At 34.4% G+C, this 15,583-nt stretch overlaps 1 protein-coding gene across 1 annotated transcript; it reads left to right on the top strand.

Annotated features, from left to right (window-relative positions):
• The first annotated feature begins 68 nt into the window (after nt 1-68).
• On the top strand, nt 69-15,381 carry LOC149090312 (uncharacterized). Its single transcript, XM_089234001.1, has 6 exons — nt 69-365; nt 3,396-3,698; nt 9,170-9,496; nt 11,223-11,307; nt 13,565-13,767; nt 13,851-15,381. The coding sequence occupies exons 1-6, from the start codon at nt 272-274 to the stop codon at nt 14,156-14,158; spliced, it is 1,320 nt and encodes a 439-aa protein (XP_089090127.1). The 5' UTR covers nt 69-271; the 3' UTR covers nt 14,159-15,381.
• Nucleotides 15,382-15,583: the final 202 nt, after the last annotated feature.

Genomic DNA, 15,583 nt, shown 5'->3' with positions numbered 1-15,583 from the left:
TATTTCAAAATATCTATTTACATAAATTATTTGTTTTTGGCGAAAAGACCACCGAGTAACAACTAGACATAATAGAGGCGGAATAAAGAAAAAAGCAGACGCTTTTTATTTTTTTAATATTGTTATTATTATGGGAGAAGAGCAGCTGAGTAAATGTGGATGAAACAAATTTGTTTCATTCGAAGATGGGGATGAGATCGATATTTCGAGAAATTAATTGTGTCAGCTTGCTGAGTCAATTGAGCTTGATTTTTATTCTGAACCTGTAGGAATGATTTCTTTAAAGAGTGCGTCATTCGAGTATATCTGCACGTTGTTCTTGTTTGTTACTAATTCATCCCTCGGCTTGGATGACTTCAAAAGTGGTGAGGGCTTACTCACTCTTGCTTTATTCAAAGTTTTCGCGCAGGAAAGCAAAAACAAAATTTCATGTGTTACTTCACCATTGTGAACTGAGTTATATTATAGGGTGTTTCAAAAAGAATCGCCCGATTCGAAATGCGTATATTAAGAAATATATGAATATAGACACCCAAGATTAATTTTATATAACATGGCTAATCATAACGTTTTTTTTTTACGAGCCAAATTAAAGGTGCTCAATATGTCCACCTTGGGATGCATTACATAAGTCTATATATATGGTAGTCAAATTCTTCCCAAACTTTTGCGAGCATGTTTGCATCCACTGCGAGTAAATTTCTGTGGACTACGTGCGAAATTGTTGGATGCACTCCATGTTTTCGTCTGACATGCAGGGACGGCCAGGGGATTTCCCTTTACACACAGACACCCCATGTCTCAGAATTGTTTATACCATCACCTAATGCTCTGAGCAGAGTTCAATACCAGGGTATTGTTGACGAAAAGCATGATCAACAGTTGTTACGAACTCGCACTTCCCGAAGCTTAAGACACAAAACTATTTCTGTTTTGGATCTTGACAAACACTGAAGTAGCGGCCGAAGGAAGAGCGTTAGCGCTACCTGTCGACAACTGCATGAAACTCGAGATTCCCTTCTTTCTACCTATACATTATTTGACAAAACGAATTAAAAGCTGAATAGTTATGATTTTTTTAAATCGGATGATTCTTTTTGAAACACCCTATATTAATAGATTCACTGTCAAACATATAATTAAGCACACTACAACACTGGTAATCTGAACTAATTGGGAGCAGGACCTGTTCAGGTTTATCTTTAAACACTAGCGTCGAGTAATAATTTTGACCCCCACTTGGAAGTTCTGTTTTTTATCCAGGTTTTAAATACACAATGAATGCATTTTTTAGGAAATGAAATTATTACAGTATAGAATCGCCCATGCGCTTTGTTACATTTCAGGTGTAAGCAAACATACAGGGTGTTTCAAAAAAAGATGGGCTAATTTTTCTAAAGCGTGATAGAATTCATTCAAATAATCTATGCCTTTATATGTATATAACAACTATTTTGACATCATTATATACCAGAAATTATAAAATTGTTTGCCAATTGTGACAGTGCCTCACGTTCTTTCTACTAGTAAATTAAGAATTAGCTTCAAACAAAAAATCTCTTGACTACTCCAGCTGGGATAGGGGGGCGGGACATAGGTGGCAGAATCCTAAGGATTCAGATCACTTGATCCCAATATTTCAAGAATTTTTTGTGAAGCATGCTCTCAATAATTCATGAACATACAAAGCAATGCACATACCCTCCTACTGCGTGTTTTATCAAATTCCTTATATAAGAAAAGTCTGGCAGCCCTAGTAACCCTTCAATGTTTTACCTTATCAGATGGAGGGGATGTCACTTGATTGTCGTGGCGAAATTTTGAAAACAATGAATAATATATGCAATGTAAATTCCAAAAAAGATTAACATAAATTTTTTTTGCGTGGTTTGGGACCCCCCCCCCCCCCCGTTTCCCTAAACATCCCTCATATGACAATATTTCAAAACAGGTAGTCCTGGTTTTTTTGGCACTTAGTTTAATCTAAAAATGTATCAACATTCACAGCAGTATCAAGAATTTTTGCAATAGCAGTCAAAAAGACCACTCCAGTAGTTCTAGTGTTTGAATGTGGTTTTTTCAAAACTGTAATAATAGTGAGTATCTCTACAGATGGGATAAGAGTTACAGACCAGATAATTCCGTTCAACAATGACCAAAACAATGCAAAGTAAAATTATTTTTTTGTTTTCCAATGTTACGTCTTTGCTTCAATGAATGGAGCAAGGGACATTACAAAACATCAAACAGATGTATAAAAAAATGTTGCTTCGATATCTCACTGGAGATGAGAATGAGTCCTTTTCCATTCCACAAAAAATGAAAAAAAGAAATTGGTGAAAAATGTCAATGGCTGGCAGAAACATACATGATTGGAAACATTATGGCCAAGACTTGCTTCTCTGAAGATTATCAAGAGACAACAAAGGAGAATCCAACAAAGTCCTCCAGCTTTTAAAAGAAATCTCTGGTTGCGAGGAAGCAGAGAGAAAAAATGTCTGTGATTATCTCTGAAGTTTCAACAGACAATGACTCATCGTCACACAATGGGTTAGATCAGCGATTCTCAAATTGTACGTTGTTTCTGCTAAAGGCATCACCAACCTTTGTCAAGGCCATCATGGTGATCTGCGAACATTGATGATTGCCTATTCAATGCCTTGGAGTGGTTCTTTCTTAGACTATCCTGGAGAGTCGCTGATAAACATTGTCATAGTAAGGGAGCAACAGATGGCAAAAGGGCGAGAAGCGCTGGGTTAGATTGTGATGCTCCACCACCAAAGGAGGGCTCTTTTTATAATTTTAATTCATGAAAGACCGAATTGAAGAAAGTCATATATCTATTAAACGCAAGTGTTTCATAAGAATCCTACCATATCAGTTCTTCATGAATGACAGAATTGGTCAAACAATTTTTTCCTCAGAATAATTTGCTGAACTGATGTGTTATATGGGCAGAATGGCAAATTATAAGACAAGCAATGAGTTTGTAAGGATTGGATTTGACTGTTGATGGTACATTAAAAAGGCTTATGTCACTCATCTTAAATCATATACTGGTTCGAGCTCAATTGAAAAAAAAGCGCATCGAAAGCCTGAGTGAGCATGAACCTGGTGTCCCAAGTACTTTTAGTGCAGATTGCAGACCCACCTTAAAAGTATCAGTCATTTTTCAATGGTGTCTAAAAATATGTGAAATTCACATTTAAATCTGACTAGCTGTGTAATAAGATGGCATCTTGATTTGTCTCTGTGAAACACATTGATGAATGTTAATACAGATAATGTTATATTTTTATCTGCAATCTTGTTCGTGCAATCTAAGTTTTATTTTTTTTCTCCAAAATTTATTGGTGAATTGAAATTTTTTATCAATAACTTTGTGTTTGATTAAGATTTTACAGAATGTGCAGAGATGGTGGTCAGTCAAGATGGACCAGTCACACTTGATGTTCCTATCACATTTCAAGTGAACTTCACCTGTGGTCTCGATGATAAGATATATACTTACAGTTTTGAAGACGATGCAGATCCTCCGCATGAATTGAAAATGGCTGGCCCGGGAAATGTTTCTGTCTCTTTCATTTATCCAGAAAACACATACAGTGCTGGGCAATATTGCATGACTATAACAGCATTCATGAAGAACCCCAATGAAATAGAATTGGCTTCCTCAAACATATCATTTTCAGTAACTGGTAAGAATATTGTTCGCTTTTCTCTTATGTGTTATTTGTTACAGGGTTGGGTTTTTGACATGACAAGCATCAAGAACTGGTTTAAACCTTCAAAAACTGTCGAAAACTGTCAAAAACTTAAATGAATGCCTTTTGATAATGTTTTGAACACAATAGGTATACAACGTGATGAAAAACTTACTTTTTTGCATATTACAATGTTTTATTTTTAAACATTAATTTATTACAATAATTAAAACAAAATATTAATTAAAATTTTCAATTTTGAATTCTTCAACATAAGAGCCTAGAACATATAAAATATTATTTTATGGTTTATTTATCTAAGCTACTTATTACCCGTGTTCAATTTTCTAAGTGGAATAGAGCTGCTTATTCAAAATATGTATGATAGGGTATCAGGGTTAGGTTTTTAACCTCAGAAACCAACTCGGTATTAAAACTATCAAAATCTTACTGTCAATGATGTCAAATAGTTTTTGTTAACTTGATAGATATGTTAAATAACAAAACACTTACTTTTATTTAGATTAAAGGGTTTTATATTCAGAATGATAATTACTGAGGAAAAATATCTATTTTGATATTTTAAATTTTCTGATCCGCCCAAAGTTTTATTCCATATAAAAATTCTCACACAGCATCTGTTAATGCACTAATTAAACTCATTTATTTTCACCTAAAAATTTCTTAGATCAGAGTGTATAAATTCACAGAGCTTTTAAGAGTATTTTCAACCAAAGCAGAGCTGACAAAACTTGATACCCAAAGCATTTGTTTTGCACGTTTGAATAAAGCTTGAAGTGCAAAACCATTGCATTATAAATGCTAGTAAATGTACCATATCATAGAGCAAAAGTAAGAATAACTAAGTTTGACATATACGAGCTAGCATTGCCAAATTAAATGACATTTTAGTCCTACAATTTAGTATTTTGATCGCTAGATATATTTCAATGCTATGCGCAATAAGAGTATCATTTTAAGTATCAGTGGTTATCTAGATAATTTAATAATAACAGAAATCAACATTACATACATTATGTAATAAACTTTCTTAAACACTTATCTGTTGTAAAAAGAGGACAGCAGACGGTTTATATCAATGCAAACATATATAAGCAGTTGGAGAAATTTTGGAAGGTCAAGAATCATCTTGAATCAAAGAATGTCAAATCGTTCCACAGTTTTCCCTTCAGTTTTTATGCTATGCTTTATTCAAATTTTATAAGAAAAAAAAACATATATTGTCCAAAATAATTCTGCCGAGAGTAGAAAATTATTTTAGAATCATATTAACTATTTATTCTTTGTATAACATAGTCACTTTAAACATTACATGCAATTAATGTGTGCATTTCCAATGGGAATTTTTATATCGAAAAGCAATATTTGAGGTTTTTAACAGTTTTTGACAAAGGCTTTTGACGGTGGGTTTTTGACAAAGGCTTTTGACGGAGGGTTTTTGACCGCAGTTTAAACTTTCAAAAACTGCCATGTGTCAAAAACCTGCTAACCCTGATTTATTAACTATACAACATGCAAGATCCAATTTAAATTTTCTTTCTTTTAAATGGAGCACAACTTCTGTCTATCGCCATAAGCAATTAATGATGAATGAGTTACTACTGAATAAGTTATACCAGAAGTGTACCTAATAGCCTGAGTGCTTATCTGGTGGGCATGAAGTTTAGTGCTGCCATCTAGTTTTAAAACTTTCTTTCAACCCGAGCACGAGCACAATTCAGGTCTATCGCCATGGTAAATTTCCTACCTAGTGAATTGTGCCAGAAGTGTAAGTATGTGTACCTAACAGTCTGGGCACATATCCAGTGTTGTGTTGTTTTTTCAGTGCTGCCATCTATATTATGGAAGTGTAATGATTGAATATTTGTACTGTTTGTAGGCCTGTTGCTCTCTGTGGCAAGAATTTTTGAAAGGGGAGATCAGCTCTCACGTTCACACCTCAAAGTTGGGAACCACAGAAAATCAACTTCAGCCAACCATCACTGTGGCAGCAGTTGGGTTCGAACTTGGGTCCTTGCGATGCGAGTCCATCACTATGACCACTACAGTGGCTAGTTTTCAAACTATGAGTGAGATGTCGAATGACTAAATAGCAGTGCCGTCTTAACGCATGTGCCTAGCCGGGCCTCAAGAGAAAAGGGGCCTCGCAAAAATGAGATTTGGTTGAAATTTTCTATAATTTACTTGGTAGGGCCTCAGAAAAACCACTTGGCCCGGGGGCCCATGGTGCTCTTAAGACGGCCCTGCTAAATAGTTGTACCATTGTAAGTCTGTTGTTCTCTGTGACAAGACTTTTTAAACTTGGAGATCAGCTCACATTCAAACTCCAATCACAGAAAACCAACTTCAGCTGGGCCACCAATGCTGTTCAAACCCATTTCCTTGTGATCCGAGTTTGTCCCTATGAACACACAATGGCACAGCAGCTTTCCATTCCAACTGTCCAAGAAAGAAATTACTTGAGAGAATTAAATTACCAGATTCCCCCACATTAGCCAGCATACCAGGAAACAACGAGGGAGATTAGTATGATCAGATCAGCAGATCATGTCAGCGTGCTTGCTGGAAGTACCTGTATTTTTCAGAATGCCATGTAATTCGAGTCACAGATTCTGAAAAATTAAATACCTACACTCAAAGAACCGATTGAATTGGCTAATTTGAATCTTATGTTTTCTGCATTTTGAGATCTTTAGTGATGAATGGATAGGATCCCTTCAGTATCTTTTTTTCATGATCTATGTTGGATATAGTTTGAATTAAACATGTTTTTGGCACCATCATCATCAACAACCATTTTCTATCCACTGGTGGATGAAGGTCTCCTTTAAATTTTTCCATTCTGCCCTTTCTGATGCTTTAGCCATCCAGTTGACTGCAGCCACTTTCCTGACCTCATCAATCCATCTTGCGTGGGAACACCTTCTCGGATACTTAACACCATGGGGGTACCGATCTAGAATACTTGTGGTCCATCTGTTGTCCTGTCTTCTTGCAATATGTCCAGCCCATTTCCATTTTAAACGTTTAATTCTTTCCATGATATCATATGCCTTTTGTAGTTCCTTATCCAAGTGATTCTGTCCATGTTTCAGCTCCATAAGTCAGTGCTGGTAGCACACACTGGTTAAAAAACTTTTTTTTTCAGGCATAATGGCATGTGGCTCTTCGGAATTACAGTTTTTGTTTTGGAACCGTAAATGTTGGTTTATAGCAAATGTCTGATATTAAGCATATTTGTTCCTGTAAATTTGATAAGCTAAATGGAAAAATTAGTAGACTGTGAAGTATTTTTGTATTCTTTGATCATAAGTTTAAGATTTGAATAAGCAGAGAATATTAAGTTGAAGAATTGTACTGCCAAACATAATGTGTTATAGTAACAAAAGTGGCAGCATGTTTCTTCAATGTGTGAATGTGCAGAATCCAGTATCATAGTACAGTATAGGCCTATTTCTTATTAGGTTGACAATAATTAAATTAGATCAATAAGTAAATGCTTAAGTTTCATCGTCATCATGAAATTCCTGCACAAAACATGTGGGCTTCTGCGAAAACGATTATTTCAGTCCAATTCGAATATATATTCAGTATTTAATATACATTGATAATTGTCTTCTGAATGAATTTTATTATTCTAATCAGACTTCTCCCAGTATGCTGAGAATGTACCAGTCTAAAATTCAAAAGGTGGTGTCCCCCAATTTTTGGGAAATGCCAGCCAGTGCTGAGGAATATGGTGAATAGAACCTATCTTTTCATGTTACAGCTGTTCCCTATTTAATAGTCTTGTAGATCTGAGGACTATATATATAACCAAAATTATTTTCGCAAAAATGTTGAAGCAGGCAGCAGTCATGGCGGGTAATTCTATCGAATGTACCAAAGGATGTGAAATAAAAGGGGGCAGAAGCTGTTTCAATAAGAAAGATAAGATTGTAAGAAGATACGCTGAAATATAATGATACATCTATAATTACAAGGCATAAGCATGAAAAAATCATTAAATTTTAAATACCCCTTTGTTTGCATAAAATTTCTATAATATAACAAAAATAATTAAATATTTTTTTAATAAAATGTGAACCTTCCGAGTTTATTTGGTTTCATTTGAAAAAAAGCAATTCAAAAAAAGCTATGAAGCATTTCAAAATAGTCATAAAAAGATATTTTTAGGCTCAAATATGAAATGATTAAATATTTTTCGAATAAAATTGAAAAAACTAGTATTTAGGACCTATATACAGTCGGCTCATTATAACAACCCTATGTTATAGCAAATTTCATTACAATGACCATTAGGATAGGTCCCAAATGTTCTCATAGAAGCGGTTTTTCTTTTGATGTAATGACCCTCCCAATATAATGTCAGTTTTCGACAGGACATAGGGTGTTGTTATGTCGAGCTCCATCTGTATCTATATGCAATAAGTCAGATGATAGCATAAAATCTTTTTTTAATCAAATGGCATGAAAAGGATTTATCAAGTCTCAAAAAAATACAGCGATACCTCGGCTAACAAAAATGATTAGTTCCAGAATTGCATTCATTAGCAGAAATCTTCTTAAGCCGAAACATGATTTCCCATAGTTTCTATAGAAAGTTGTTTGATTCATTTCAAGTTCTGCCCAAAATTTAAAGATGACAGATATTAAAGATATTTTTATTTTACACTAATGTATGCACACACACACACAGCCAACACCAGCTTTAGTCTATTAAAGTTAGTGTTCACACTAATCAGTCGAGTTCATAGGTGTTGCCATCCATTTGTGATTTGGTCAGCTCATTTCTGTGTCTGATACATGTACATAGAAAAGATAAGCTTCTGGAATGTTCAGACTGTTCAGTTTAATATTAAGAGTTGCAATGAAAGAATGCATGCTCTCAAAACAGACTCCTTTTTTTAAATGCATATTCTATTAGCCGAATCTTTCATTCTACATGAAATGATTCAAAAACTTTCAGAAAGAGAAGTGTAGGTAAAAGATTATGAGGCAGACATGCATTAATCGGAATCAAGTGAGAGTAATTCTGTACATTAATGCTAAAATTCAGCTCATGGCACAGCTATTTTATGCTAGCACATGCATCCATATAAACTAAAATGTTCATTAGCTGAGGCAAAAAAATCATGCAAAAAAATCTTTGTTAGCCAAAAAATTTGTAAGCAGTGACATTCGTTAGCCAATGTATCACTGTATATTCAAGACCATTTTTTTGTGGAAAAGCAATATGATTATATGATTGGCTATGCTGAAAGCCATAATATTTGCTATTGCCTGAGTTTGTTTTTCAACTAACAAGCTGTTGATGCAAGAATTATGAGTCATTTAATCCATATTTCTGCGCTATCATGTATGAAGAGTTAGTCATTAGTCACAATGAGTGAATTATAAATTTATCTGATGTATGATTTCATGATTTTTCCCCCATGTTGTAGAATACATTCCTGGAAACCTCACCATTACTGGAGTCTCTCGCAAGTATGACCAGTTATATGCTTCAAGTGGTGAAACAGTGAACATGACAACCAAAATACATTTTCCTGAGCACATCCTTGAAGTGTCTGAATTTTCCTATTCTTGGAATATAGGAGACGAGCAGTTCATCTCGTCTGTTCCTTTCACATCCCATGTATTCAAAGTGCCTGGTGTTTATGGCATTCATGTAGCTATTGTTGTCAGGATACCTCTTTATGATGAGAATCATGAATTACAAGATGTGAAGTACAAGTGGCGATATTTTAGAGAAGAAATAAATGTGAAAGGTAAATTTTTTGCATACATAAATCATTTTATGCAACATATCAGTATGCCAATGTAATATACAATATGTATTTTATCAATAATTCAATATAGTGCTTTGTTTTAATTTATTTTAATTCCACCATAAAAACAAATGTAGAAGAATACTTTATATTTTAATCCTCTGTTTACAGAGAATACAATTGGGGCCCTCAGTATTCCCGAGGGTCACGTTCTGAGAGTCCCTGCGATTACGGAAAATCTGTGAATAACTGAAACCAGAAAATTTTTGGTGGAGTGATTCTCTGTTATGATTTCAGTAACATCTCATTGTTATTTCTTCTCCATTTAATTAAATATGTTGGTATATATTGGCAAAGCTTCATCTACCAAGTTTTCTACATTTTTAATAAACCTGTAAAGTGAGCCTTAAATGCTTGCACCATATACTGATTAAGTGACTGATACGTTGTGGTATAACTATAAGGCATGTAGAGGACATCCGGTGTGGTAAATTCATTGACACCTTAACAATGTGCAATTGATTTAGTTTTGTTATACATAGTCAATATGTGTCAAATGTTTTTGTGAAGAGCAAAATTTTCACTTTATTTTGTCTTTTAGAAAAATTTCCAGAAGCACTAGAAAAGACTGGAGAGCCATCAAATTAGCACATATAATTCATATTTTATTCAGATACCAGGAAAAACATAGGAACAGTGTTTTCCCATAAACAAAAAAGGAGATTGTGAATATGTAAACCGCAAAGACAAAATCTGTGAATACTGAGGGCCAACTGTACTCTTATGTTATTCACACCACAGGTTATTAAACTGTGAGGTGCCCCCTCTCTGGAGAGGAGGCATCAAAGTTTCTCACAGGAAGTTTCAAGTCTTAGAATAGTCGAAACTGCAGTTACTGCTTGATTCACGATTTGGGAGCTGACACATTTTTACGATCTAGTCCTCTGCTCTCAAATAGTATGCTATTTCTCAACATCTTTCACATTAACAGACTAATATTTCAAGTTTATTGAAGTTTGTTAAAAAAAGAGAAAAGCATTGACTACTTGGTAGTAACCTTTTTAAACTTGGTTTATTATTTCAATAGAAATATGGTTCGGAGAAGTGTGTCCATTTGGAAAGCTGAAAGGAGTTGCTTGCAGATTTTAGGAGCTCAGAGAGCCTCCTACTGATAGACAGATGAAGTTCTATCAAAGCTTTTAGAAATAATTTATAGCCTCTGCCATTGAAAGGGTGGGAGAATACTCTTCCATTATAATTATACCGCTTGGCGTTTCTTTTCCCTGGCAAATTTTCTTTGAATTTATGCTTCCTGTTTAGTGTTAAATATTTTCTTTAGTGTAAATGCGTCCACAAATTTGTTCTTTTTTTTTTAAACAAGGTGAGTGGAAAGTAACAAGACAAAATGTGTGGTATGGTTATAACAAAAGAGTACTGAAAGGGGCAAACCCTATGATTATCATTAGGCATATGGTTTTTATTAGACGTGAGTAAATCATAAAATTATTATCCAATTTATGTGATTAGCATATTAACCTCTGGTTGGACATGCCTGCGAGTACTCTGCAATTGCTGGGACTGCATCCTTTTTTATTCAATTAGTTAATTTTCAATTACATAATTTTTACCTTGACATTGATTCACCTTTTTGTGTATTATAGAAAATGTTATTTAGGATGCTTGCAAAGGTATAATATAAATATTGTTCCCCCCCCCCATTTTGTAGATCCATTTAGTGCTATAAACTTGACAGGAAATACCTATCTGCAACATGGAGACATGTTCAACATGAATGTATCATGTGATGGCAGGTGAGTGTGGTAATATTTATAATTTATAAATTTCTGAGCCTATTAGCAAGGACATTAGAAATGTGAATATGGATGTGTGTATCCTAAAATATTTATCACTAGCTATAATAACCAAGCGCTGCCCAGGTTTTCTTTAATGGGGCTTTTTGGATCATGTGATACCTTCCTCTTTCTTTGAGGGGCATACAAACCGTGTCCAAGTTAACCAATATGGTGACTTCCTGCGCAACTCATTCATGAAGGAAACAAATCTAGATTAAAGAACGTAGAAATTATTATTTTTTTTTCAATTTGGTGGGTGCTAAGTATTTTGATTTTTTTTTTAACTTCAAGTTATCCATCTGCCTGTTTTTGCTTCAAAAAATTAATTAAAGCTGTGGAAGTTCTTCAATGCACTTTAAGAGCCCATAATTAATTTCAAAACATCTATATATGAATGATATATTATAATGAATTTATGCAGTTGAATATTAAAAGACAATTCGGAGACTTCACAAGTCGGGTCCCATTTGGTATATCTGTAAAGTTTGTGGCGACGATAGATTTGAAATTGTAAATTCATATAGAGAACATACACACACACGCACACGCAGAATAGACATACTCATATATTATAGCTGCCAGCTTTAAATGCTGCCATTGAAGAATGATAATTAAAGAAATTTTTTTACGGAATCCAAAGTCTGTACAAAAAATTGAAACAGACAAATATGAAAGGGATTTTTCATCAATGAAAGTAAAGTTGTAGTTTTTTCCTTTGGACAAACATATGATTTTAGCCATCACAAAGTGTCACCAAAAAGTGGAGTAAATTGCCTGTCATTACTACTCTTTAATCAAAATCATGCCAACAAAAAATCACTACTGAGCCAAAAAAACAGGGCATATAGGCCAAACTTGACAAATGGTAATTTAGTGAGGATGTAAATCATCTGGCTGATCCCACAACAGAGGCCAAATTGGCATGGACTGTTTGGCAGATTTCCTTTCCCTGCAAAAATGAATTTTCTTCATTTCTCAATGGCAACAATTTACTTTATTCATGAGGAGTCATTTTGGGGGAAAAATAGGGAGTATGGACTTTAATGAGTGAATTCTTTGGGAATAATTTTTTCCCTAAAAGTTGGAAGAGAGGGTTTCAGTCATGTCCAAATTTTGGGACATGTAAGGGTTTTCTGGGAGTCCAGGGAATGGAGTCAAAATTCCAAAAGACTTGCTATGATATATGGAAAACTTTGTTGTGCTATTTTGAATCAAAAAAAGAGTGTATGTCGCTATGAGAGGAAAAATCATTTTCAAGCTGATTTTCAAAGGAGTACCAACGGATCTTCAAAATTCTATGGGAGAAAAATTATGTATTCTTTCTTTTCCTGGGTACAAATGCTAGATGGATAGATTGAAAGCAGTGAAGAGGGAAAAGGGACCACTTAAGTGATCTATAGTTGTGCCACCGGCCACATAAGTGATCTTTAAATGCACCGTGGATCATTTAAGTGAGCTTTACTGTAAATATGGGTGCAGGTCACTGACGTTATCTGATAATGTGTCCCTTATTTCATTGTTACAAAATCATTAGGTTTGAGATCACGAGCCATATCAGATGACGCAGAGGGTCGTATTTGGCCCTCACATCGGGTTGAGCATGTGTGGTCCAGTTGATCATGGGTGGAAATAAATAACTATTTAAGGGTTGCTGTGGTACACTGTCTTGGTCCATGTCAGTTTTTCTCGCCAGTTCATTTTTGTTGTGTTCTATCACCAGCACTGCAGGCCTAAATTTTAGGATGCCAAAATAGTGGTGTATATCGATTTAGATTTACAGAACTGCAAGCACTGGGGGCAAGCACACATTTTGGCGCCCCCTTGTAATGTTGGAGAGTTTAAAAGGTGAAATTTGCACTCCCTCTCATCTGATCAGTCTGGTGCCCAGGGCTTGATCCTCCCTAGTTACAGCCCTATCGATGAATCAATTATTATAATATTACAGAAGCAATGTAATCATACATTCTAATATAATCAATTATATAGTTATCATAATCAATTACAGAATATAATTTTAAATGTTACATAGATCGCAAATTTTAGTGGGGTTTTTTTTTTTTTTCAGAAATGAAACAGCCACCTCCCAATAGTGGCTACATTTTCACAGTCCCGTTAGTGGTCATTTCACTGTATTCTCTTTCTGTTTATGTTGCTTCTTTCACCGAGAAGGAATGAATTAATGAAAATTTGATTTATTTTTTTTTAAATGCTATAGTGGTCCATATCAGTATTGTTGGAAAGTGATGGATCGTAAAGATGATTCAGGGAATCTCACCTGCCTTTCCCCTGTTGTCACAAATCAGTGCATGTTTCCGATCATCTATTATTTCCATCAAGCTGGTGATTATGAAGTAGCTATTCACATCGACAATTTTGTGAACGAGATGCAAAGGAATGTCCAAGTTCATGTCTTTGATGGTAAATTTTTTTTTTTATGTATGTTTGGTTCAAATTTGTTTTGTGAGATTACTTTTAAATAATTATTTTTATTTTTATTTCAGTTCGGAAACAAGGTCAGTTATCTACAGTCATCATTCCACTATTCTGTTCTGTTCTAGTCGTTTTGATAATCGCTGCTGGTGTGATGCTGCATGTCCGTCGTAATCAGCAAATCAACATCGAAACAGCAGATTTTGATTTTTTACAGTCAGATACCCACGTGATAGAAACGTTTTGGGAACGTTTATTTCGTTCCATACTTAACGCACTGTGGATAGGTAGATGCATCTCACCACGATCTTATTTGTGTCTCGACAACAAAGAACAAACTAGTCCACGTAATCAATACGATTCCACAAATTCAGACTAGAAGTTCATTGAATATCATGTGTTATTTGTCTTTCAGTTGCACTGAAATAAGTGTGTGGAATTTTGATTCATCATCAAGTGTTACTACTTTAATGATTTCCAAGTTATATTGTATATATATTTTTTTCAGTCAGTACTTTGTATTCATATTATTATATCAAGCTATAAATTAATATGTTTTTAATGCAAAGTAGTTCCCAAATATATATACCAGGGCTTGACAAATGACAGGCACCAGGTTGCCATGGCAGCTAAAAAACATTGGAGTCTAATAGTTTTTATGTATGATAATTGAAATCTAAGGACAGCACAAAATTGTCAGAAATTATGTCGTCTCTGCTAGCACAAAAAGAGGATTGCGAGTCTCCTGGACATGCCAAAGAATATACTATTTTGGAATAACTTTTTCTGGGGAAGAAATGCTTAGTGACTGAAATTTTGCTGGCACATTTTCTTTTTTTTGATTTGTCAAGCCTAACGTTAAGTTACGAGTAGAGGTGCCAAAATGAAAACATTGAGGGGGCTGAAAGTTGCCCTTTATATACACAGCTCAAGCCCTTATGCAGGAGAGAAAGAGTGATGCATTGAATTATATATTCATTAATTATAGTTAGTTATAGCATTGACATGGAAAAGCATGTCGCAAAAATAAAATTTTACAGAACAATCCAGTCTCTGTGCCAAAGCCATAAACACTCATTGCTAACCCTGTCTTTGGAGAGCTTCAGAAACTAAACTATGTCCTCTAGCAACTAGCTTTACTATGTCATTGGCATGAGTTCATACTATCTTAGCCGCAGGAAAAAATAATTTTTGATTTATTTGTGACTTACATGCTTCTCCATGTCAATGCTACAATCATTGAGGGAGCTCAGCCCCCTTTGTAAAGTTTATTTGGGGGGGGGGGAATGCTCAAACTGCCTCAGCCCCCAGGTTCCAGTGCCTATGATTACAAGTTTTATTCATTCAGAAAAGTTACTTGTATAATAAAAAAAAAAAAACTTTAAGTAAACATGAGTAAGTAAGTAATCTTTAAGTAAACATGAGTAAGTAAGTAATCTTTAAGTAAACATGAGTAAGTAAGTAATCTTTAAGTAAACATGAGTAAGTAAGTAATCTTTAAGTAAACATGAGTAAGTAAGTAATCTTTAAGTAAACATGAGTAAGTAAGTAATCTTTAAGTAAACATGAGTAAGTAAGTAATCTTTAAGTAAACATGAGTAAGTAAGTAATCTTTAAGTAAACATGAGTAAGTAAGTAATCTTTAAGTAAACATGAGTAAGTAAGTAATCTTTAAGTAAACATGAGTAAGTAAGTAATCTTTAAGTAAACATGAGTAAGTAAGTAATCTTTAAGTAAACATGAGTAAGTAAGTAATCTTTAAGTAAACATGAGTAAGTAAGTAATCTTTAAGTAAACATGAGTA

Source organism: Pholcus phalangioides, unplaced genomic scaffold (assembly GCF_987345545.1).
Source record: "Pholcus phalangioides strain wild (caught in Gottingen) unplaced genomic scaffold, Ppha-v1.0 ptg000001l_1, whole genome shotgun sequence".
In the NCBI taxonomy this organism is placed as follows: domain Eukaryota; kingdom Metazoa; phylum Arthropoda; class Arachnida; order Araneae; family Pholcidae; genus Pholcus; species Pholcus phalangioides.
Note: the sequence above shows the minus strand (reverse complement) of the source record. Positions and strands in the feature narration are given on the sequence as shown.